The sequence below is a fragment of the Sus scrofa genome, chromosome 6 (genome assembly GCF_054392235.1).
Source record: "Sus scrofa isolate SSC_HxYL_T2T_F1_AM1 chromosome 6, Sscrofa_HxYL_maternal_Yorkshire_Landrace_v2.0, whole genome shotgun sequence".
In the NCBI taxonomy this organism is placed as follows: Eukaryota; Metazoa; Chordata; class Mammalia; order Artiodactyla; family Suidae; genus Sus; species Sus scrofa.
This window is the reverse complement of record NC_139388.1, coordinates 29,946,967-29,968,668: the sequence shown is the minus strand read 5'-3', so window position 1 is coordinate 29,968,668 and position 21,702 is coordinate 29,946,967. Positions and strand designations below refer to the sequence as shown.

Genomic DNA, 21,702 nt, shown 5'->3' with positions numbered 1-21,702 from the left:
CATTCCAGATAAGGCCAGCTCAGGACTGCTTCACTGGGCACTAGGCACTGGGGCCGGAATGGGCCTGCCCGGCTCCCCACGGCAGTGGGTCCTGCTGCTGCTGGGGCTGCTGCTCCCCCCTGCCGCCCCCTTCTGGCTCCTCAATGTGCTCTTCCCCCCGCACACCACGCCCAAGGCTGAGCTCAGTAACCACACACGGCCCGTCATCCTCGGTAAGCCCCCACCAGGCCCCCGGTACACCAGGCTGGACCTTGGGGAACCTGGACCCCAGCCCCTGGTAGCAGAGCCTGCCAAGGCCCTCTGCCCCCCGCATTAGCCCTGATCCCTGCCGCAGTGTTCGGAGGGGCCAAAGGCTTGACCTGCAGAGAAATCAACCCCTTCCTGTGCCACACTGTTCCTGTATCTGAGTTGTCTCTGGGTGGAGTGGAGGGTGGGTATGCCTGAGGGCTTGGCCAGGGCATGACAGGCTGTGGTCAGCTGCAGCCGCCGGACCCTGGGCCAAGCCCCACCACTCCTTCCTCAGCCCCCCCAGCAAAGGCAAGATGCCCAGCCCAGGAGAGCAGGAGAGGCTTGTCAGGTCCTGCCCCCTCCTCCTAGGCCCAGTCCCCACTCCCTCATACTATTTGTTCTCCCCTTGGACTTTGGCAGTAATGGAAAGCCACGCTAGATGTTTGCTTTGTGGGGGCAGGGGTCAGTGGCCTTGGCCTCTGCACCTTCCCTGCCTGAGGGGAGCCTGGGCTTTGGGGGTGGGGTGGGAAATGTGATCGAAAGAGTGTATCCTGTCTTTAGTCCCTAGAGGTGAGGGTGTGGGAGATGAAGTGGTGGGGCTGGTGACTGCAGTGTCCGGGAGGTGAGTCTCGGGTGGGGTCTACCGCGGGGAAATCAGAGGAATCCAGAGTGAAGGCTAGTGCCCGCAGTACCTGGCTGCCTGGGGAATCAGCTGGAAGCCAAGCTGGATAAACCAGATGTGGTGAACTGGATGTGCTACCGCAAGACAGAGGACTTTTTCACCATTTGGCTGGATCTCAATATGTTCCTACCCCTTGGGGTAGACTGCTGGATTGATAATACCAGGTTCGTGCCATCCCCCCGGCCTAGCCCCCTACCCTGCCCCATGGCTGCTGGTCTGCTGAATGTCCCACTGCCCCCAGGGTTGTCTACAACCGCACCTCTGGGCGCGTGTCCAACGCACCCGGTGTAGAGATCCGTGTCCCCGGCTTTGGCAAGACCTACTCTGTCGAGTACCTGGACAACAGCAAGTTGGCAGGTGTGTGTACTGGGGGGAAGGGTGGGGCTCTAGGCTGTGGTGGGCTTGCTGGAACCATGGCCAGAGCCCCCCATGCCACTGCCTCCCCACCCCAGGTTATATGCACACACTGGTACAAAACCTGGTCAATAATGGGTATGTGCGGGATGAGACCGTGCGGGCTGCCCCCTACGACTGGCGGCTGGAGCCCAGTGAGTATCTCTGTGTATGGGGGGCTTGGGGCAGGGGAGGTGGCCCCTAACCCAGCTGCTCTGACCTGTCCACCCTGCTGCAGGCCAGCAGGAAGAGTACTACCTGAAGCTTGCTGGGCTGGTGGAAGAAATGCATGCTACTTATGGAAAGCCGGTCTTCCTCATTGGGCACAGCCTTGGCTGCCTACACTTGCTCTATTTCTTACTACGCCAACCCCAGGCCTGGAAGGACCGCTTCATTGATGGTTTCATCTCTCTTGGAGCTCCCTGGGGTGGCTCCATCAAGCCCATGCTAGTCTTGGCCTCAGGTGAGCGGGCCTCTGATCACTTGCGCCCTGTGGGGAGATGGGAAGTGGAATGAAGCTGACCGTAGGCCTGCCCTCACTTTCGTTTGTTCTCACAATGCCAGGCTGGGGGTCTTGGGTCTACCACCTCTAAGGCACAGTCCCTTTCATTGGCCCTTTAAGAGCAGTGAGCTGGCCTGGATCATTAGAGTGGCTAACAGTCTGTCTCAGCAATGACAAAGGAGAAGTAAACAGAGAGGAAGTGTACCCCAGCAATCTGACTCATAGCTAAGGCTGACTGAGGTCTGTTCCTTGTGGCCCCAGGTCCTGCCCACCCAGCTTTCAGCTGCCCTTGGAGTCCCTCCTGCCCTTGTTTGAGGAGTCACAACTACCACCTATGGAGCACTCGCTGTATACTGAGCACGGCCATACCTGGCCTTACCCCTAGGAGCTTAAGGTCTGGTGAAGGGAACACTCCCCAGACTACATTAGTGAGTGTCAAACAAAGATTGGTCTCATTTCATTCTTCCCACCATATAGCCCTGAGCCCTGTACAGCACAGGCCACAGGGGCCAATAGACACCTGCCTGAGAAAACCGCCAGCACTGTCCACCACACAGACACACACACCCTCAGGAAACCATTCTCTGTCCTCCTATCGAGGCCCCACAGCTCTGCCTCACAGAGGCCCCATCAGAGCCGCCCACTTAACAAGCACACACACAATATCTCCTAAATGCCAGCCATTTCTACTCTATCAGTTGGAGTCGTTGTTCGGATTGGACAAGGACAAGACTGAGCATCCAGATGAGCTTGGGCTGGGTGAGTTGTGTAGCCGGGCCTGGCTCCCTCCCCCACCTTGCTCTGTGTCCACAGGTGACAACCAGGGCATCCCGATCATGTCCAGCATCAAACTGAAAGAGGAGCAGCGCATGACAACAACCTCCCCCTGGATGTTTCCCTCCAGCCACGTGTGGCCCGAGGACCATGTGTTCATTTCCACCCCCAGCTTCAACTACACAAGCCATGACTTCCAGCGCTTCTTTGCAGACCTGCACTTTGAGGAAGGCTGGTACATGTGGCTACAGTCACGTGACCTGCTGGCAGGCCTCCCAGCGCCTGGTGTGGAAGTATACTGTCTGTATGGTGTGGGCCTGCCCACACCCCGCACCTACATCTTTGACCACGGCTTCCCCTACACGGACCCTGTGGATGTGCTCTATGAGGATGGTGATGACACTGTGGCTACGCGCAGCACCGAACTCTGTGCCCGCTGGCAGGGCCGCCAACAGCAGCCTGTGCACCTGCTGCCTCTGCCTGGGACACAGCACCTCAATATGGTTTTCAGTAACCAGACACTGGAGCACATCAATGCCATCCTGCTGGGCACCTACAGAAATAGCACCCCAGTATCCCCAAGCACCAGCACAGGGACCCTTCCCCCTGAATAAAGACTTCTTTGCTGCTCTAAGTCCTGGCATGTGTGTTGTGGGTTGAGGAAAAGGCGCTAGGATCCACACATTGGGATTCATTCATCAGCAACTGTAGGCCTGGTGAGCTTTGCTAAAAACGGGTTGAATTGGGCACCTTGTTTTTTTTTTTTTTTGGCCTTTTACGGCCATACTCATGGCATATGGAGGTTCCCAGGGTAGTCAAAGTGGAGCTGTAGCTACAGCCACAGCAACACAGGATCCAAACCATGTCTGCAACCTGCACCATAGCTCCTGGCAATGCCAGATCCTTAACCCACTGAGCGAGGCTAGGGATCAAACCTGCGTCCTCATGGACACTAGTCAGATTTGTTTCCGCTGATGGGAACTCCAGTTGCTTGTTTGTTTTGTTTTGTTCTTTTAGGGCCACACCTGCAGAACATGGAGGTTCCCAGGCAAGGGGTTGAATCCGAGCTGTAGCTGCCTGCCTACACCACAGCAATGCCCGGTCCGAGGCGCATCTATGACCTACACCATAGCTTGTGGCAGTGCTGGATCCTTAACCTACTGTTAAAGACCAGGGACTGAACCTGTGTCTTCATGGATCCCAGCCGTGTTTGTTACCGCTGAGCCACAACGGGAACTCCTGAATTGGGCACCTTGAGATGTACAGCTTGCCATTCTTCTCTTTAGGCAGCCTGCTTCATGCCCGCCACTGCTCTGGGAACTGGAGGCAGCTGCACACACAGCTGTGGAATAAAGGTACATGGAGCCAAGAGGGCAGGATAGGGAAAATGTAAGCTGTCTCTCCTAGCTCCCAAAAGAACAGGCAAGACCCACCTCTAAACAGGGACTTGTGAGAGCTAGGGGGTGACAGAAGCACAGGAGTTGAGAATCTGTGAGAGTAACAGCCACTAAATATGTCATTTCAATACTGAAGTTTTAATTAATTTTTTCACTTTTAGGGCCACACATGTGGCATATAAGTTCCAGGGCTAGGGGTAGAATCGGAGCTGCAGCTGTCGGCCTATGCCACAGCCATAGCCACCGCAATGCTAGATCTGAGATGCATCTGCGACCTACACTGCAGATGGTGGCAACATTGGATCCTTAACTTGCTGAGTGAGGTCAGGGATGAAACCTGCATCCTCACATACAATATATCAGGTTCTTAACCTGCTGAGCCACAATAGGAACACCCTGAAGATTTAATTTTTATGGAGCCTAAGAGCAGCATGCAGCTGGTACAGAGTTTAAATAGGAAAAAGATGAGTTCCCCCTGTGGTGCAGCAGAAACGAATCCAACTAGGAACCATGAGGTTGTGGGTTCTGTCCCTAGCCTCGCTCAGTGGGTTAAGGATCCAGCGTTGCTGTGAGCTGTGGTGTAGGTCACAGAGGTGGCTCAGATCCCGCGTTGCTGTGGCTCTGGTGTAGGCTGGCAGCTACAGCTCCGATTAGACCCCTGGCCTGGGAACCTCCATATGCCGTGGGCACAGCCTAAAAACCATGAGTCACAAAGACACATGTACTCCGATGTTCATTGCAGCACTATTTTCAATAGCCAAAACATGGAAACAACCTAAATGTCCATCAACAGAGGAGTGGATTAAGAAGATGTGGTACATATACACAATGGAATATTACTCAGCCATTAAAAAGAACGAAATACCAGCATTTTTAGCAACATGGATGGACCTAGAAATTATCATGCTACGTGAAGTCAGCCATACAATGAGATACCAACATCAAATGCTTTCACTGACATGTGGAATCTGAAAAAAAGGACAGACTGAACTTCTTTGCAGAAAAGATACTGACTCACAGACATTGAAAAACTTATGGTCTCCAGAGGAGACAGTTTGGGGGATGGGGGGATGTGCTTGGGCTGTGGGATGGAAATCCTGTGAAATCAGATTGTTATGATCATTATACAACTACAGATGTGATAAAGTCATTTAAGTAATAAAAAATAAATTTTAAAAAGGACAAAAAGACAAAAATAAATAAATGAATAAATAAATAAATAAATAAATAAATAGGAAAGAGTATGACCAGATTTCCAATCTAGTAAAAAGCCCCGTCTCTGCAGGGTAGAGTGTAGCCTGTGCTGGAAGATGAGGGGCAGGAAGTGTGGGGAAACCAGGGAGGCCAGTGTAGAATCTAGGGGAGAGATACTGCTAGTTGAGATAAGCAGTAATTAGGAGAAAGATCTGGATAGATCAAGGGTCATTTGGGAAGTGAAAAAAGGCTTGGCCATGGGTAGAGCCCAGAATGTGTATGGGCCACCAGATGAACAGCCATGGCACCGTTCCTGAGAGAGAGAAAACAGCACCTGAAACAGGGATGATGGAAGGATCGGCATTGCCTTGGCCAAGGATTGAGCCTTGGAGTCTGAGGTTTGATGGAAAAGGCTAAGGCAGCAAAATAGGCAGGAGTTGGGAGAAGGAGAGTAATAAAAGACAATAGGCAGCTGATGCTGTTGGCAGGCCAGTAACAATGAGATCAGAGACTTGGTCAGTGTGACAGCCTTGGGGCATTGGGACTTGCAATTAGAGTTGGGGTCAGAGTAGGCAGAGCTCAGGGCTCAGGCGGGACAATGGCCAGAAGGGAGGTATTTGTTGCTGTATCAGACAGAGGCCTGGGAGCAACATGGAGAACCAGGCAAGGGACATCTCACCCTTGCCAAGCTGCATAGGACCAGAGGTGAAGGTGAAAGTGAAAGAGGATGCAGAAAGGAGCCATCATGCTGTGAGGAAATGTGAAAGCGAAAGCAGTTAAGCTCAGTCGTGCAGGACAAGGACAAAGGACAAGGCTGTGGCCTTCTTTGCTTGGTGCTGGTCCTACTCCTCTGACCTCCATACCCCTGGACTGCCCTGCCCACCTGGACATGCAGAAGATAGCGCTAGAGCCCCTAGGGGGCTTTTCCTTTGAGAACTGCCAGAGGTGAGTGGGGGGATGATTGGTCCCCAGCTGCCTAGGTCCTCAGTGAGGGTCTCTGGGAGTGGGAGAACCAGGATCTTTAAAAGTAAGACGACGACTTGGGTTCCGAGGCTTACATGGAGAAGTGAGAGAAACGTGGACGGAGTTGGAGAATGTGATTGGGGGAGGGGGATCCCATAAGAAAAGAAACCTGAGACTTTTCCCTCCGTTCCAGAAATGCATCCTTGGAACGCGCCCTCCCTGGGTTCCGGGTCCCTCACGCACTCAAGACGGGGACCACCATTGCAGGTCTTGTATTCCAGGTGAGCAAGAAGTTGTGACTGTGGGGCGTGGAGGGGCGGCCGGGAATAGGAAGTGGGCAATGACCTAACGGCTTCTCCCCTCTTCTCCAGGACGGGGTAATCCTGGGCGCGGATACGCGGGCCACTAACGACTCGGTCGTGGCGGACAAGAGCTGCGAAAAGATCCACTTCATCGCCCCCAAAATCTAGTGAGCATTCCTCTCAAGAACTGCCCCTTAGTTCCCCGTCCCTGGTCTCCGCACACCTTAGCCCCGACCACATGGACCCTCCCTTCACCCTCAGCTGCTGTGGGGCTGGAGTAGCCGCGGACGCCGAGATGACCACGCGGATGGCGGCATCCAACATAGAGCTACACGCACTATCCACCGGCCGCGAGCCGCGCGTGGCCACTGTCACTCGCATGTTACGCCAGAAGCTCTTCCGGTGCTGGAGCTGGGCTAAGACGACCCTGGGGAGGGGCAGTTGCAGGGAAGGTGGGGCTGATAGGAGGTGGGACAAGAGGAAGGACAGGGCTGCGAGGTGCCGGGAGACCGGAAGAGGTCAGCCTAAGAGGAGTTAAGAAGGCAACCGGAAGCAGCAATGTCAGTCATGGGGCTCCAGACCACGGGAAGGGGCGGGGCTCGGGTGCAGGACCATGGAGGGGAGGGACCTGGGTCCTGGTTTGTTTGGCTGACTGCGCCCACTTGCGGAAAAGGTACCAGGGCCATGTGGGCGCGTCGCTAATCGTGGGCGGCATAGACTTCACAGGACCCCAGCTCTACAGCGTGCACCCCCATGGGTCCTACAGCCGTCTGCCCTTCACGGCCCTAGGTGAGCCCTTCCATCCCTTCCCCACGAATCCCACGTATACCATCCTGGCCTCCCGTTTCTCCCGCGACCATGCGGCCGCGGCTGACCTCAGATACCCCTCCTGTCTACAGGCTCCGGCCAAGATGCAGCCCTGGCAGTGCTAGAAGACCGGTTCCAGCCCAACATGACTGTGAGTGACATCTGCGCCCCACTAGGCATTGCATTGGTGGGAAGTGCACTTGGGAGCTGGGGAAACACAGAGGTACCCTGGCCTAATCCGGAGGTCAGGAAAAGCTTTTCAGAGGTGATGACTGAGTACAGGAGGAGAAGCCAGTGGAGCGAGGGTGGAGAAGTGCAATTCCAACAGACCACTGTCAATGCCAAAGCTTGGACTGCATGGAGAGGTCAAAACTCAGAGAGGACCATTTAGAGCTAAGGGAGGAGAGAACAACAGGTGGGGTCTGGAGTCTGGGTCTTGTTTTGAGGTGGATGGAAAGAGGCATATGTCACTTCATAGGTGCCTAAGGCCCAGAAAGAAAAAGGAAATGAGCCTGGGATTGGGGGCCAAGACTACACTGGGTGAGTGAATAGGCCCCTGGAACCAGAGCCACAGGTGTGACTCAGAGAAGTTTGTGAAGATGGGGCATTGGGAACACCGGGTCTCTGGAGAGAGGGAAACTGACACCCGGGGAGAGGAGCTTGAGGTGGAGATGGGAGTATAAGGTGAGAGCAGATGGTAAATAGCAGTGCCCGAGTTCCCGTCATGGCTCAGTGGTAACGAACCTGACTAGGATCCATGAAGATGTGGGTTCGATCCCTGGCCTTGCTCAGTGGGTGAAGAATCTGGTGTTGCCACGAGCTGCGGTATAAATTGCAGATGCGGCTCAGATTTGGCGTTGCCGTTGCTGTGGCTGTGGAGTAGGCAGGGAAGAGATCAGCAATCTCCAGGCTATAGCCTAAGGGTGATACCACAGTGTCCGTCAGGGCTTCACACATGCATTGTTACAGCTGGAGGCAGCACAGGGGCTGCTGGTGGAAGCCATTACTGCAGGGATCCTAAGTGACCTGGGCTCTGGGGGCAATGTGGATGCATGTGTGATCATGGGGACCGGTGCCAAGCTGCTGCGAACACTGAGCTCTCCCACAAAGCCCACAGAAAGGTAAGAGCATGGAAGATGGGGGAACAAAGGAGAGGATAGGGTGGCAGCAAGGGAGATGGGCTGCAAAGAGAGGATTGACCACGTGATGGGCCCATTTTGAGAGGTCATCTCTTCTTCCCAGATCCAGCCAGTATCGCTTTGCCCCTGGGACCACAGCTGTCCTGTCCCAGACAGTGATGCCGCTGACCCTGGAGCTGGTGGAAGAAACTGTGCAGGCCATGGATGTGGAGTGAAGTAAGCCTAGGCTTACTTGGAATAAGGAACAAGGAGGAATAAACCCAGAAAACACCAACACCTAAGCAGATTGCTGTGTTGTTCTTGGGTAGAAGGAGCAAGCAGCTAGCAGGGCTCTGTGACTAAGGTCCCTGCAGGGGCCACTCATGCCTATGGCTGCAGTGCCTGGCCTAGGGTGTGCCCTTCACCCATCACCTTAGGCATCTCTACCCCTTCAGAACCCCAGCCCTGGCAAGCATTGCAGGCTCAAGGCCAAGGCCCCCTCCTTACTCTCCCTATCATGGAGGCTCCCCCTACCACTCCGATGCCTTGCTCTTGCCCTCTAGTCACTGGAGACTGTTTTACAACCTGAAAGGCCCCATATACCCCATAAGAGCCTGGCTCATCACTGGCCAAGGACAAAGCCCACGGTGCTCAGTTAAGACAGGCCCACCATGCCCCCACTGATGGCTAAAATCCTGATGAGGAGCTGCTCTCTGACTCCAAGGATAAGTTCTCCAGTGCAATCCTCACCCCTGCAACACCTTTATATGTGAGACCCCTCTGATGACCAGGCACACCTAAGGTGCTAACAGAATGCTGGACTTCTGTTTGCACGTGTTGGACTGTGAATAGGGGGAGTGACTCCAAGTTTCCTGGGTTGACAGTGGTCACAGGGCCCATGTGAGAGATGACATTGAAGACTTCTGCTAAGCACCCACTGAGTGCCAGCCCAGGTGCTGGGTGGCAGGAGCATCCTACCCCGGGAGAGAATGGCTGAGCGCCACTGAAACTTTGGAACTGTTAAGAGTCTGCCCAACATCTGGGGAGCGTCTAGTCCGGACTGTATATCCCTGGATCCCTGACTGCTTTTTTCCCTAGTATTTTATTATGAAGATTTTTTTTTTTTTTTGCCATTTTTTTTTAAGAGCTGCACCCGAGGCATATGGAGGTTCCCAGCTAGGGGTTGAACTGGAGCTACAGCTGCCAGCCTATGCCACAGCCACAACAACATAGGATCCGAGCCACATCTGGGACCTACACACAGCTCAAGGCAATGCCAGCTCCTTAACTCACTGAGTGAGGCCAGGGATCAAACCCGTATCCTCATGGATCCTAGTCGGTTTCGTTAACTGCTGAGCCACGGAGGGAACTCCCTATTATGAAGATTTTAAAAACATAAACATTGAAAGAATTGTACACTGAACACTGATATACCCACCACAGACTTTACAGTTAGTATTTTGTTATATTTGCTTTATCAGATCTCTATCCACCCCTCTAGTCAACAATTAACTCATCTTATGATGAGTTCTTAAATCAGTTGAAGCCCTCACACCCCTAGAAGGAGGCAAGTCAATTTACCTGTTGCAACTTTGCACACAGGGTGTCTTCTCTCCTTCACTTCAGCGTCAGCTTGGAGTTCTACTATGATGGAGGTAGATATCAGAGGTTTGTCCATGGGAGCTCCAAGGCCTGGAGGCTGTCAGAGATTTGATAGCTGACTCGTGACCTCCATCCAGGGTTGGCTAGTCACCAAGAGCTCATACCTTGCCTTCCTGTGCACGAGGCCCCTCCCACACAGCATCTCATCACAGAGTGTGGGCTTTGGCACCCAATAAATGAAGGTTTGGGTCCAAAGTCACCAAAAGGCAGGAGAGTCATCATCTCTCTGTGCAAACTGCCACTCCTGTTCCAAGATGATAAGGAATTACTGAGATGATATGTTAGGATTCACAACCCGCCAGAGCCCCTGACCTGGTGGCCACATGGTCTTGGCCCTCCACAGCAGAGCTGCTATAGCTGGACATTCTGTGCACCACTCAGGAACACTCCTGGGTGCTGGGCAGGCTTATCTGAGTCTGATGCTTCTGACAGCCCTGAGAGACTTTCCTGATCTCTGCCACCAGGTGGTCACGATAAGCTTAAGCATAAGCCATACGTACCTGGTGCTCAGTACTTGGGATGTGAGGTTTTTCAGGGAGCCAATCGCAGGCCAGGCTTTGGGGGGTGGAGGTGAGAGCCTCACACCTGGAATCTGTCTGATAAGTCAAGGCCTGCCTGGGTGGGGGGCCTTGGCCTAATGAGACCCTCCTCCTGGCTAGCGTGTGGGAAGGGGATAAACCTCTGCAGCTGCCTGGCTTCAGTCCCAGGATTTTAGCCCAAGGACAAGGAAACCCATAAAGTCAGGCCCAGTTTCCAACCTCATTTGTACCACAATGTTGCTGCTCAGCCTGACCCTTAGCTTGGTCCTTCTCAGCTCCTCCTGGGGTGAGTGGGCCTGGCATGCCTGACTCAATGGCCTTCAGGCAATCCAGCTCCTAGCACTAGCACAGGAGCTCAGGGAAGTGGCCAGGTTGGCTAGAAGGGAAACAGGTGTATGGAGTGGGCAAAGGAAAAAAGATGTGCCAGGGTTGGGAGAAAAGAGGTGGGCAGAAGCCAGTCTCAGGGTTTAGAAAGCTGAGAAGTGAAGGCTGGACTCATAATTTAGGAAAAGCCCTCCGGCTACATGTGAGGTACAGACTGTTGAGGTTGCCAGAGGCGGTGGAGGCTAGGAAGGAGACGGTCCTAGGGACCATGGAGAAAAATAGCCTAGGCTGGGGAGTTGGGTGGAGCTGGGGAGTAGTTTGGAGAGAGATGTGGGAGAATGGACAGAACTTGGGGACTGACTGGATGGGGGCAAGTGAGGTAGCTAGAGAGGCCCGGAGGTGCTCAGAGAAGGAAAGTGTAGTGAGGAGCCCTCTTGATTTGGACCCCTACAGGGGGCAGCCTGGGGGCACCCAGGAGGAGGAGAGGTGGGTTGGGATGTGGGAAGCAGGTCCTCACCAGCCCAATGGCCAGGCTGCGGCGTTCCTGCCATCAAACCGGCGCTGAACTTCAACCAGCGGATTGTCAATGGAGAGAACGCAGTGCCAGGCTCCTGGCCCTGGCAGGTGTCCCTGCAGGTACATGAACCCTGGAGGTGGGGCAGAGTCCTAGGGGTTTCATGCCTGGGTGTAGCCTGGGCCCACCCCCACTTCTGACCCCTGACCCCAGGACAGCAACGGCTTCCACTTCTGCGGTGGTTCCCTCATCAGCCAGTCCTGGGTGGTCACCGCTGCCCACTGCAATGTCGTGTGAGTGCTTCCCCTCTACCTGCCTTGCCCCAGCCCCCACCTCCCACTTCCTTGCCCTGGAGGCCTCTCTCTTGTCACTCTGCCCTCCCTGTGGCTGCCCAACCCCACTCTCACTGCAGCCCTGGCCGTCACTTTGTCATCCTGGGAGAGTATGACCTATCATCCAGCACTGAGCCTTTGCAGGTTCTGTCCATCTCTCAGGTAAGTGCCTGGGCTGCGGACAAGGAAGAATGGGCAGTGCAGGTGTGTGGGCTCTGAGGGTGAGGAGTTCAGGGCACACCCTGGGCCAGCGCCCTCAGCACCCATCAACTTGGGGACCTGTGCCCATCCCCATCCTATATGGTCCCTTCCTGGATCCACAGGCCATCACGCACCCTTCCTGGAACCCTACTACCATGAACAATGATCTGACTCTACTGAAGCTCGCCTCCCCAGCCCAGTACACAACACGCATCTCACCAGTTTGCCTGGCTTCCTCAAATGAGGCGCTGCCCGAAGGCCTCACATGTGTCACCACCGGCTGGGGCCGCCTCAGTGGCGTGGGTAGGATCTTGGGCCAAAGATCTGGATGGGAAAGCAGGCTAGGGACAAGCCATTTGGGGCCTAACCACCCCTTCCCGGCCTACAGGCAATGTGACTCCAGCACGCCTGCAGCAAGCGGTTCTGCCCTTGGTCACCGTGAGTCAGTGCCTGCAGTACTGGGGCTCCCGCATCACTAACTCCATGATCTGTGCAGGGGCCTCAGGAGCCTCCTCATGCCAGGTGAGCGCCGACACCCTGTCTCGTCCTCTGCATTGTCCTGAGGCACCCTGAACTCCCATGCTGACTTTTCCCCTCTCCTTCCATCAGGGTGACTCTGGAGGCCCGCTTGTCTGCCAGAAGGGAAACACGTGGGTGCTTATTGGTATCGTCTCCTGGGGCACCAGTAACTGCAACGTGTATGCGCCTGCTGTGTACACTCGGGTTAGCAAGTTCAACACCTGGATCAATCAGGTCATAGCCTACAACTGAGCCTGCCACAGGCCCTCTCCCCATCTCAGTCCAATAAAGACCCCAGGCCCTGTCCTCTTGTATATTCCTGTCTGTCCTCCTGGATCAGGGAAAAGGAGAGGCTTTTGGGGGTCCCACTCCCTACATGGACTTTGTCTTCTGGCCCGGCAGTTACTGAGGGAGTCAGGATCCTCCTGGACTAGCCATGTCCAGGCTAGGCCCCGCTCCCGCCTCCTCCTGGGCAACCCCTTGGCCCAGAGCAAGGAGACTGGGCTATCAAAATGAATGGGCAGCCTTCCTGGGGGAAGGCAGCCTGTTTATTGAGTACAGAGGATACATTACAAACTGAGTACACGAAATAAATAACTGCACATTCTCCATCCACAGTCCATGGTGTAAAGGCCCAAGTCTCCAAACTTCCACTTCCTACCCTCAGGACCAGGCCCATCCTGGCCAAGAGAGGAAATAAATCCCCAAGGCTTCAGGCCCCCAGAGGCACTTGGGAAAGTGGTAGGAATTCTGAGGCCATAGGGATTGGGCTTTCCACTGCCTTGTGCTAGGAGCACTGGGGACAGAAGAAGAGGGTGCACAAAGCATGGATTATGTGGCCCAGAGTGGTCTCTTTGGGCTTGGTTTCCCACTGGAGGTGGCACATGCAAAAAGAAGACAGCCCAGCCCAAGGGTACTGGGAAGAACTGAGGGCCAAACCCTCCTTGCTGACAGGGGCCCTGAAGTCCAGCTAAGGCTAAAGCTGGGCCCTGGCTCCTTCCTACCCACTGAAAGCAGCTGTGGAGGGAGAGGGCTTGGGTTCCACCCCGTGTGTGGTGGTGAAGAGGTACCATGACTGAGAAGAGGAGTCTGGCTCAGACCTCTGGGAAAGCAGCCACCCAGTTCCACAGTCTTGAGATTCAGTGGGGCCCAGACTAAAACGGTAATGCTGTGAAAAGAAGCAGGGACAGACTGGACTGAGCAAGGCTACCAGTGAGAAGGCCAATGCCCCAGGCACTCAGGGTTCAGAGGCAGGTCACACAGTATGGCTAAGTTCCAGGGCGAGCTGTGCAGAAGCTCAGCAGAAGGGGAGAGAGTTGAGCAGCCGGGGCATCCTCCCTCAATACAGCAGCTCCTTTCTTCCCACTTCCTCTTAGAGGATAAAGGGAGAGGAGGAGTCATTCCTAGGCTGCCCATACTTGTACCAAACACTAGATGGCACCTTCATGCAGCTGCAAAGGAGGGAACAGCAGAGCCTGGAGAGGCAACTGGCAGTAACAAACAAGAGTGGAGCTAGGGCTGACGCTGGAATTCTGACTGTGCTCTCCCCGCGAAGCCCTGCCCTTTGCTTTGGCCCAGGTGCCCCCATCCCCCAGGTAGCAGCAGTGGGGCTCCTTTTAATCCCCCACAGTTGGGAAGGAGGCACTTGGGGAACAGAATGGGCTTCCAAGGGGGAGAGGGAAGTGACAGGCTCTGCAAAGGAGGCACTGAGAGTGGTAGGCTGGTGGGCAAACTCTCACAGTCAGAGAGAGGCTGGAGCCTGGAGCAAGCCTGCTACCAACATGGCCACACAGTCCAGAGGGCCAAGGACCATACCATGGCCCTACCCCCAGAGACCCTGGGAAGCCTGGGGTGGGGAGGGGTCCCTGGGGGCACCATGAAAGAAGTTCGCTGGGAAGTGGAGGGGTATTCAGACTTAGCTAGGGGTTGAGAGACCAACCATGGCACAAGCTGTGTGCCTACCTGGGCCTCTCACTGGAGCAGAATCATGAGATCAGGATGCCATGGAATGTGGGGAGCCAGGGAGGAAGGCTTGGTGGAGCAAAGAGGGGATTTCAGAAGTAACTGTCCCAAAGAGTCCTGGGAATACAGGACACCCTTCTCTGGCACTGCATGCCCTTTTGATCTGAGGAAGAGCCAAGAGGTGAGAAGGCTGAAGGCCAGGTCCTGCCTTTCCCCCAATTTGTACCAGAGCAGTTGCCCACCAAATGGAACATCAGGGCCAGGCCAAGCTCCCAGTTCAGAGGGCTCAGAGCCTCCTGGGCTCCCTCCACTTTGTTGTGCCAGGCACAGGCCCAGAGTGAAGATGGGAGCCCTGAAGGCAGGGAAAAGGGGCTGGGGCCATTCACCTACCACTGACCGTACAGGCTTATCTCTAGAGAAGGTGTCGGGCCCAGATGGCACAGCAATGTGTGGCCAGGCTGAGGCCATGCCATGTCTGCTCCCCAGCCAGGTGGGTCAGCCATTGTACTGCTGCTGGTAACGCAGATTGAGCTCCCGAAGCTCTCGCTCTCGCACTCGGCGCGACTTGTTGGAGTGTGTAGAGCGGCTGGAACGTGTGGACTGGGCAGATTTGGTGCTCTGGCAGCGCGAGGAGGCACGTTTGAGGAGGTTCTGGGAGATGGAACGGTGCAGATTCTTCATAGAGGAAGAGGCTGCCATGCTCACCACCCACGGATGCCTCAGGGCCTGCAATGCAGTCATACGGGCGCCGGGGTCCACTGTCAGCAGGCGGTCAATGAAGTCTTTGGCCAAGTTGGACACGCTGGGCCAGGGCTAGAGGCCAAGGACAAGCATTACAGCAAGCATACTCAACAGCGCCCTCCCCATCCCCATGATGTCAACACCACAGCACTAAGACCTGACCAGTGGCCCTGTACTCTCTCTGCTAGAGAGAGTCACTGCCTGGCTCCTCCCATATAGACATTCTGGACCTCCCCTTCCCATCCAGTGCAGGCCCTAGACAATGAGCTGAGGATGCTCTCTGGATGATAAGGAATGTGACAAGGAGGAGGAGAACCCCCTCCACACACACACCCCACAAAGAGCAAACTTCTAAGGTGCCCTGGACTCAAAGCCTGGCTCAAGGAGGTGGCCCCCATCAAGACCACCCAACCTACCTCAGAACCACTATAACTCAGGGGAATCTAGTGAGAATTACCCAAACCTTCCACCATATCTTGAGCCAGACTCAAGCTCCCATCCCTGGATACCCATACCAGGCTACTTCCTAGTCTTTAAAGACAGGGTCTATCCTCATTCCAACTGAAAAAGTGCTCAAAAAATATGACCACTGCATTCTCTGCATCAGACTCAGCCTCTCAGCCATGGGGAGAAAAGGAAACAATAATTTTTTTTTTCTTTCTCTTTTTAGGGCCGTACCTGCAGCAACATGAAGGTTCCCGGGCTAGGGGTCGAATCAGAGCTATAGCCGCAAGCCTATACCACAGCCACAGCAACACCAGATCCAAGCTGCGTCTGTGACCTACACCACAGCTCAAGGCAACACTGGATCCTTAACCCACTGATGAGGCCAGGGACTGAACCCGCGTCCTCATAGATGCTAGTCAGGTTTGTTTCTGCTAAGCCACAATGGGAACTCCAGGAAACAATCATTTAAGGCAATTAGATTTCTCAATCTGCTGGGTAGGGGATGCTGGGGGCCTGGTAGGGACCAGGACCCTTCTCAGGGGTGCTTCTCATGTCTGCATGACCTGAGACACACAAGGGCTCATGGCAGTGCCCTGTGCCAGTCTCAGTACATTTTGTGCTCAGCACAGAGCTTGCTCTGCTCTACCTACCCATGGCAGCCTCATCTCAGCCACACATACCAAGCAGCCAATTATCTCAGGGCCTCAGCCTGTACATCTTGTCCTCACCTAGCTGAATCCTCAGGTTCTCAGGGTAAAGAATACTTTTCCACACTTCCTCTTAGCCCCCAGTGTTAAGCAATTATTCTAGCAATTTCAATTTAGACCATTAGACCACACCTTAGCTCATCTCCAGTGCCTGGTGCTGGCCATACAGGAGGCACTTAGCAGACAGGAACTCAGTGAATAAATAAGCCATGGATGGCACCTGATGCATGCCCCCGGGGGAGCTGCTTCCAGGACATGGGGCTCAGATGCCTGGGCCCTTGAGTAGGCTGGAGGAAGGCAGACATAGGACTGCTCTGAGTCTCTGAATCTCTTGGGAGCACTTTGGCACGAGCTCTGACACTCTTCAAAGGGTGAGTGGCTTGGACTTTTACTGAGCCTGCTGCAGATGGCGTGGCTGGGATACCAGGGTACCATCACATTCCTTCTCGCCAGGCGAGAGGTCTGACTGTTGTACCCCATGGTGCCCTTCACCTTGGGGAAGCCCTGAACACACTCTCCATGGGGCTCAGGAAAGTCTGAGAGTCCACATTTGGGGCAGCTGCATGCCCACTCAGCAGGCACACTCACACACTCACTATTGCTACCTCCAGTCTGACTTCCTTGATCTCCAATTCTGCCCCCATGCCCTTCCCACGGGGGCTGGTGGGTGGGGTGATGTAGAAGGCAAGAAAAAGATTCCAGTGGAGTCCTGAAGAAGGGGTGGGGCTACTTGTAGTTGCTACCTTTACTTGCCCTTTGAAAGGCAAATCTCAATTTTTACTGAGCTGAACTGGAAGAAAGTAACAGAAAACCCAGATTTCAAACAGCCACCTAACAAGGTCCTCCTCACCAGTGGGCCAGCTCCCATTGCTTCCCTGGGAGCTATTGGCCCCCAGGAGGAGGGCAGTCAGGGACTAAGGAACACACAGCCCAGGGAGGTCCATACATACCACGCTATCTGAGACCGGGGCGGCGGGTGGGGGCAGGGAGCAAGAGCCCTTCCACGCTGGAAGCCTGGTCCAGGTGTCCCTGCAGGTCTGTGTACTCAGGGCTCCAGTACTGAGGCTGAAATGCAAGGCGACTGGACCACTTGCCAGAGTAGCTTTGGGCTCACAGTTTAAGAAAACCCCATGGCTTGCGGCTGCAGAAGCCACTGTGAAGGGCCAGCCAATCTAGACCACAGATACTCACTGTGGCCCCTGTCCCTCATTTGAAAGATAGAAAGACACAGGCATGTAGGGCCACTGGTGGACACAGCAAACCTAGAGCTAGAACAGGTTGGTTCATGGGAACACCTGTGCTTGTGCTGCACTGGGGCTTTCATGGTTCCCAAGAAAAGGAGAGATCATGTAGGGAACACACTGCAGCTCAGCCTGGCCTGTTGGTGGGACAGCTCCAAGACAGAGCTGGCAGCCCAGGCTGGCCAAACAGGGCTGGGACATGGATTCTGTCCCTGACCCATGGTCCAGTCAGGACAGAGAGGCAACTCCTCTGCAGATGACAGAATAAACAGTGGTGAAGCTGGACTCGCAAGTTAGGAACCTGAACATGGATGGATCCATACCCAGCCAAATCAAGGCCTCCTGCCACTCCAAACCAGGCCCACACGGTCTTAGATGGTTCTCTCACCAGACCCACACTGTGGGCTTAGGCATCTCCATCTCCAGAGTGACACAGGTTCACAACAGGCATCAACCCCTGCTGCTTGTTGCTACTAGCGCCAAAGTGAGCCAGATGCATCTGCCCTCCTCCTCCCCAGGCACTCGCCACTCCACAATCACCTGCTTCTGCAGCTGTGTGAGGAGTACTGATGGGCTCATTAGTCTAAGGGCAAGCCCATCCTCTCTAAGCAGGCCCCTGGTCTCCCTATCTCCGAAGAGCTGTGAGCAGCTAGACGTGGGTCCCCTTAGCCAATGTGACTCGAGCTATCATGACCTGAGAACCAGGTTGTGTCAATGGTACCCAGCTTAACCCTCACACACTGAGGGACCAGTGTCCATCAAGTCAAACACAGGATGGTAGTCCTCAAGCCAGCCCACTGACAGCAGGGCAGGGGCTTATGCTGACCTCCAGAAGAATGGTCCCTGGGAGCCATGCTGAGGCCTCTAACAGGCTCAAAAAAAAAAAAAAAAAAAAAAAAAAAAAAAAAAAGGAGGCTTTTGACCAAGTCCAATTCAGCACCTCCTAGGAAAGTGATCAAAACTGCAGGTTAACCCATCTGCTTCCCCAACATGCTTGGGCCTCTGGAGCCACATGAGTATGTCTGTCAGCCTCTGAATCACTGGCCAGGTAGCATTCTATTCCTCACATCCAGCCAGGTGAGGAAAAGAAAAATGGGCATGAGAAAAAGAAAAATGGTGAACTGTCCTGTCCTTCAGTTCCCATAGATCCAACTGATGGCTATGGGTAAAGGAAAGAATGCTTGCCTCAGTATACCTAGAGCCAGATCAGGGACACACGTGGGCCCCAGGCGGCTGACAGAAGGGACAGGACCCAGGAACCACCTGGCCAGTCTCCCAGAGGCTTCCAAGTGTTTCTGGGTTCCCAAGGAGCTGGGCATTGAAGGAAATGTTAAAATGTCAGGCATCACAGCGCCACAGAAACGAATCCGACTAGGAACCATGAGTTTGTGGGTTCGATCCCTGGCCTTGCTCAGCGGGTCAAGGATCCAGCGTTGCCATGAGCTGTGGTGTAGGTCACAGATGCAGCTGATGTAGGTCATCAGATCAGATGCAGATCTGATATTGCTGTGGAGTAGGCCAATGGCTACAGCCTGGGAACCTCTATATGCTGCAAGTGCGGCCCTAAAAAGACAAAAAGACCAAAACAAACAAAAAAAAAAAACAACAAAAAAAAGTCAGTCTGCCTTACCAACACTCAGGTCTCCCTGCTGTGGGATCAGAGGACACCTGCAATACCCGAGTTGACAGCCAATACCTTCCTTCCCACAAGCCAGCCCCTCAGGAGCTATGTGGATGAGGGTCTGACTGACCCAAGAGGAGGACAAGGAGAGGCTGCAGGAGGAAGGGCAACACCTCCATCCTGTTTCTGACCATCCAGCTAGCCACTCTACTCCCTAGCCAGTAATCCCCAGAGTCCGTGCAGTTCGAGTACCTACTCCTAATGCTGCAACACCAAGAAGCCAACAGAGTAGAGGAAGGACCTCTCTCATGTGCACTTCCTCACCAACTGCACTCTCCTCATCACCCTGCCTCTCTGGGACCAGTCACTCCTCAGCAGCAGAATCCACCTCTCCCTTCAGAGGGAGGCACCAGACCAGAAAGGGCTTACCATTCCACACACTTCCCTTGACCCAGCCCCATCTACTTGCTCTAGTTCTAATGTCACAAGGGCCTGGCAAGAATGTTACCAAAGCCACTACTGTGGTTCTGCCCTGAGCCCAAGGGCTAAGGGAACAAGGGCTGGAACCAGGTTGCTTGGCCTAGATTTCAGAGAGAGGAAGAAGCTGCTTCCTTTCCAGCAGCAAACACAGCTCACAGGGCTCACCTTAGATCCCTTCTGGCAGGCAGGTCTGACCACTCTCAAGTGAGGGGAGAAAAAGGCCTGGTGTCTCTTCTGGATGGCATTTGGTGACAGACTGAAGTGTTGGGCTGCAGGCCCAGTGACCTATGTGCTAGGTCTACCTTCTCCACTGACCATGGAGAAATCACTGTGTCCTCATGTTTAATATGAAGAAGCTGAGTGCAATGAATTCTAAGTCTCTTTCAATTCCTAAAGTCCTAGATTCTAAGAAGATGGTTCCCTATCTTTTTTCCTCACTTCACTGCATGTGAGGAACAGAAGCAGAGCATCAACCATTTAAACTGACTTGACATCTTGACCTCTATGGGTTCTTTTCCAGCCCATGATGACTCTAGGGAAGGTTCCTTGGCAGAGAAGGAGCCCCCGGAAAGAGCTGACAGGGAAAGGAAGGGAGGAAAGAAGCCTGCGCCTTGCTCCCATGACTCAGTTCTTCCCTCAGCTTTGTCTCAAGATGTGTTTTCAGACCCAGTATTCTCACCCTCAAAGACCTCCTTCCTGTATTGACATGGGCCTGAATGAGAGGAGAGAAAAGGGCACAGAGGAAATTTTGAGAAATTTACTCAAGAAGGCAGAACTATTAGTATGACAAGAACAGCACATTCTGCTGTTGACCATAAGGAAAAGTGTTTTGAAAAAACCGGCAGAATTAAGATACTGTGGCAGTGGAGCCAGCATCCCCTTCTCTGCTTAAGATACCATCTTCCAGACGAGACAGAATCCAACATCCTGGGACTAGGTGGGGGTGGGGGAGGACCTGAGTAGCATAAAAGAGAAAGTCAGTGCGGTAGAGAGCCTGACAGGAGAGAAAGAAGGAAGATAAGAGAGTTATTAAAAGAGGCAGAGAATGAAGATAAAAATAAAATGCAGGAGTTACCCTGTGGCTCAGCGGTAACAAACTCAACTAAGCATCCATGAGGATGCAGGTTTGTTCCCTGGCTTCGTTCAGTGGGTTAAGGATCCGGTGTTGCTGTGAGCTGTGATGTAGGTCGCAGATGAAGCTTGGATCTGGTATTACTGCGGCTGTGGTGTAGGCCGGCAGCTACAGTTCAGATTTGACCCCTAGCCTGGGAAATTCCCTACGCTGCAGATGCAGCCCTAAAAAAAAAAAAATTAAAAATAAATAAAGTGAGAAAAGGTGTGACAACTTAAGGGTTAGTGAAGCTGCATTCTAAAATTTGAGTAACGAAATAAAATCTTGTGCCCCGACCTGTGTCTGCCCAGAGTCTACAAAGTGGAGGACCTGAAAAGGAGGGAGAGAGTGAAACTCAAAAGAGAGGAAGAAAAAAAAAAAAAAAGTGAGGAAGGATGGGAGTTGCCTGGTGGCCTATGAGTTAAGGATCTGGCATTGTCACTGCTGTGGCTCAGGTTGCTGCTGTGGCACAGGTTTGATCCCTGGCCCAGGAATTTCGCATGCTGTGGGTACAGACAAAAAAAAAAAGAGTGAGCAAGAATGTGTGTGCTTGCTTTGGAACCTGGGATGTTAGCAACCTGTGTCAGCAATCAGGTAGTATCTACTTTCAATAATGTCCTAGAACAGCCTTAGAGGTACTGATTTCAGAGCCAGCTGCACAGTGGTCTCCTCTATCTCCACTGAAGTGAGGTGATTTTCAAGGCCCAATCTGGTCTGTTTGTTTTTTTAACTTCCTCCCATTCTAATTTCTGAGGCAGTTTAGATCTCTGGTGGTTTGTTAGCATGTCTCCCATACTATGGCCTCTGTTTCCAGAGATCTGTTTCCCTGGAACTCGGGTACACAGGACTCAACTCAGGGCAGGCATTTGGTCTACGTGGCAGGATGAGTGAAGAGCTGAAGGTGACTCAGCCTTCTGGTCCAAGCCAGCCAGGCCACACTG

At 53.8% G+C, this 21,702-nt stretch overlaps 4 protein-coding genes across 14 annotated transcripts in view; 3 read left to right on the top strand and 1 right to left on the bottom strand.

The window, feature by feature from the left end:
- Position 1: 1 nt before the first annotated feature.
- On the top strand, positions 2–3,213 carry LCAT (lecithin-cholesterol acyltransferase). 4 transcript variants are annotated; one of them, XM_084958146.1, is made up of 7 exons: positions 33–212; positions 918–1,074; positions 1,152–1,267; positions 1,363–1,458; positions 1,542–1,766; positions 2,067–2,199; positions 2,619–3,213. In XM_084958146.1, the coding sequence occupies exons 1-7, from the start codon at positions 59–61 to the stop codon at positions 2,620–2,622; spliced, it is 885 nt and encodes a 294-aa protein (XP_084814272.1). In that variant the 5' UTR covers positions 33–58; the 3' UTR covers positions 2,623–3,213. The 4 variants fall into 4 exon arrangements, with proteins under 4 accessions (NP_001432225.1, XP_084814272.1, XP_084814271.1 ...); XM_084958145.1 differs by having other exon boundaries at positions 2,067–2,233; NM_001445296.1 differs by lacking the exon at positions 2,067–2,199 and having other exon boundaries at positions 2–212.
- Positions 3,214–5,948: 2,735 nt separating this feature from the next.
- On the top strand, positions 5,949–8,659 carry PSMB10 (proteasome 20S subunit beta 10). Of its 2 annotated transcripts, NM_001044565.1 has the most exon segments (8): positions 5,962–6,115; positions 6,327–6,414; positions 6,505–6,602; positions 6,697–6,837; positions 7,109–7,224; positions 7,335–7,393; positions 8,212–8,363; positions 8,485–8,659. In NM_001044565.1, coding segments are annotated over 8 exon segments (822 nt in total). In that variant the 5' UTR covers positions 5,962–6,059; the 3' UTR covers positions 8,597–8,659.
- Positions 8,660–10,787: 2,128 nt separating this feature from the next.
- Positions 10,788–12,763, top strand: CTRL (chymotrypsin like). 2 transcript variants are annotated; one of them, XM_021094117.2, is made up of 7 exons: positions 10,788–10,847; positions 11,418–11,521; positions 11,613–11,692; positions 11,812–11,893; positions 12,055–12,235; positions 12,321–12,454; positions 12,542–12,763. In XM_021094117.2, exons 1-7 carry the CDS (start codon positions 10,796–10,798, stop codon positions 12,701–12,703), a joined length of 795 nt encoding a protein of 264 aa, XP_020949776.2. In that variant the 5' UTR covers positions 10,788–10,795; the 3' UTR covers positions 12,704–12,763. The 2 variants fall into 2 exon arrangements, with proteins under 2 accessions (XP_020949776.2, XP_020949775.2); XM_021094116.2 differs by lacking the exon at positions 10,788–10,847 and having other exon boundaries at positions 11,275–11,521; positions 11,613–11,893.
- A 193-nt stretch (positions 12,764–12,956) lies between these two features.
- Positions 12,957–21,702, bottom strand: part of PSKH1 (protein serine kinase H1) — a 31,837-nt gene continuing 23,091 nt past the window's right edge. For 3 of the 6 annotated variants that reach the window (XR_014805779.1, XR_014805780.1, XR_014805781.1), the window contains 2 exons: positions 17,259–17,373; positions 12,957–15,226 (listed from right to left, as the gene is read on the bottom strand). Coding sequence is in view for 1 of the 6 variants with exons in the window: in XM_021094111.2 (XP_020949770.2) it covers positions 14,909–15,226 (318 nt within the window). In the remaining 5 variants the exon portion in view is untranslated. The remainder of the gene's footprint in view (positions 15,227–17,258; positions 17,374–21,702) is intronic. The other 3 variants (XR_014805778.1, XM_021094115.2, XM_021094111.2) reach the window with 1 other exon arrangement.

Coding starts and splice junctions, on each gene's coding strand:
- CTRL (XM_021094116.2), top strand. CDS start 11,410: ATGGCCAGGCTGCGGCGTTCCTGCCATCAAACCGGCGCTGAACTTCAA. Junction 11,522..11,612: donor CCTGGCAGGTGTCCCTGCAG/GTACATGAACCC, acceptor CCCTGACCCCAG/GACAGCAACGGCTTCCACTT. Junction 12,455..12,541: donor CAGGAGCCTCCTCATGCCAG/GTGAGCGCCGAC, acceptor TCCTTCCATCAG/GGTGACTCTGGAGGCCCGCT.
- LCAT (NM_001445296.1), top strand. CDS start 59: ATGGGCCTGCCCGGCTCCCCACGGCAGTGGGTCCTGCTGCTGCTGGGG. Junction 1,075..1,151: donor TGCTGGATTGATAATACCAG/GTTCGTGCCATC, acceptor CACTGCCCCCAG/GGTTGTCTACAACCGCACCT. Junction 1,459..1,541: donor CGACTGGCGGCTGGAGCCCA/GTGAGTATCTCT, acceptor ACCCTGCTGCAG/GCCAGCAGGAAGAGTACTAC.
- PSMB10 (XM_084958710.1), top strand. CDS start 6,060: ATGCAGAAGATAGCGCTAGAGCCCCTAGGGGGCTTTTCCTTTGAGAAC. Junction 6,116..6,326: donor TCCTTTGAGAACTGCCAGAG/GTGAGTGGGGGG, acceptor CCTCCGTTCCAG/AAATGCATCCTTGGAACGCG. Junction 6,415..6,504: donor TTGCAGGTCTTGTATTCCAG/GTGAGCAAGAAG, acceptor CCTCTTCTCCAG/GACGGGGTAATCCTGGGCGC.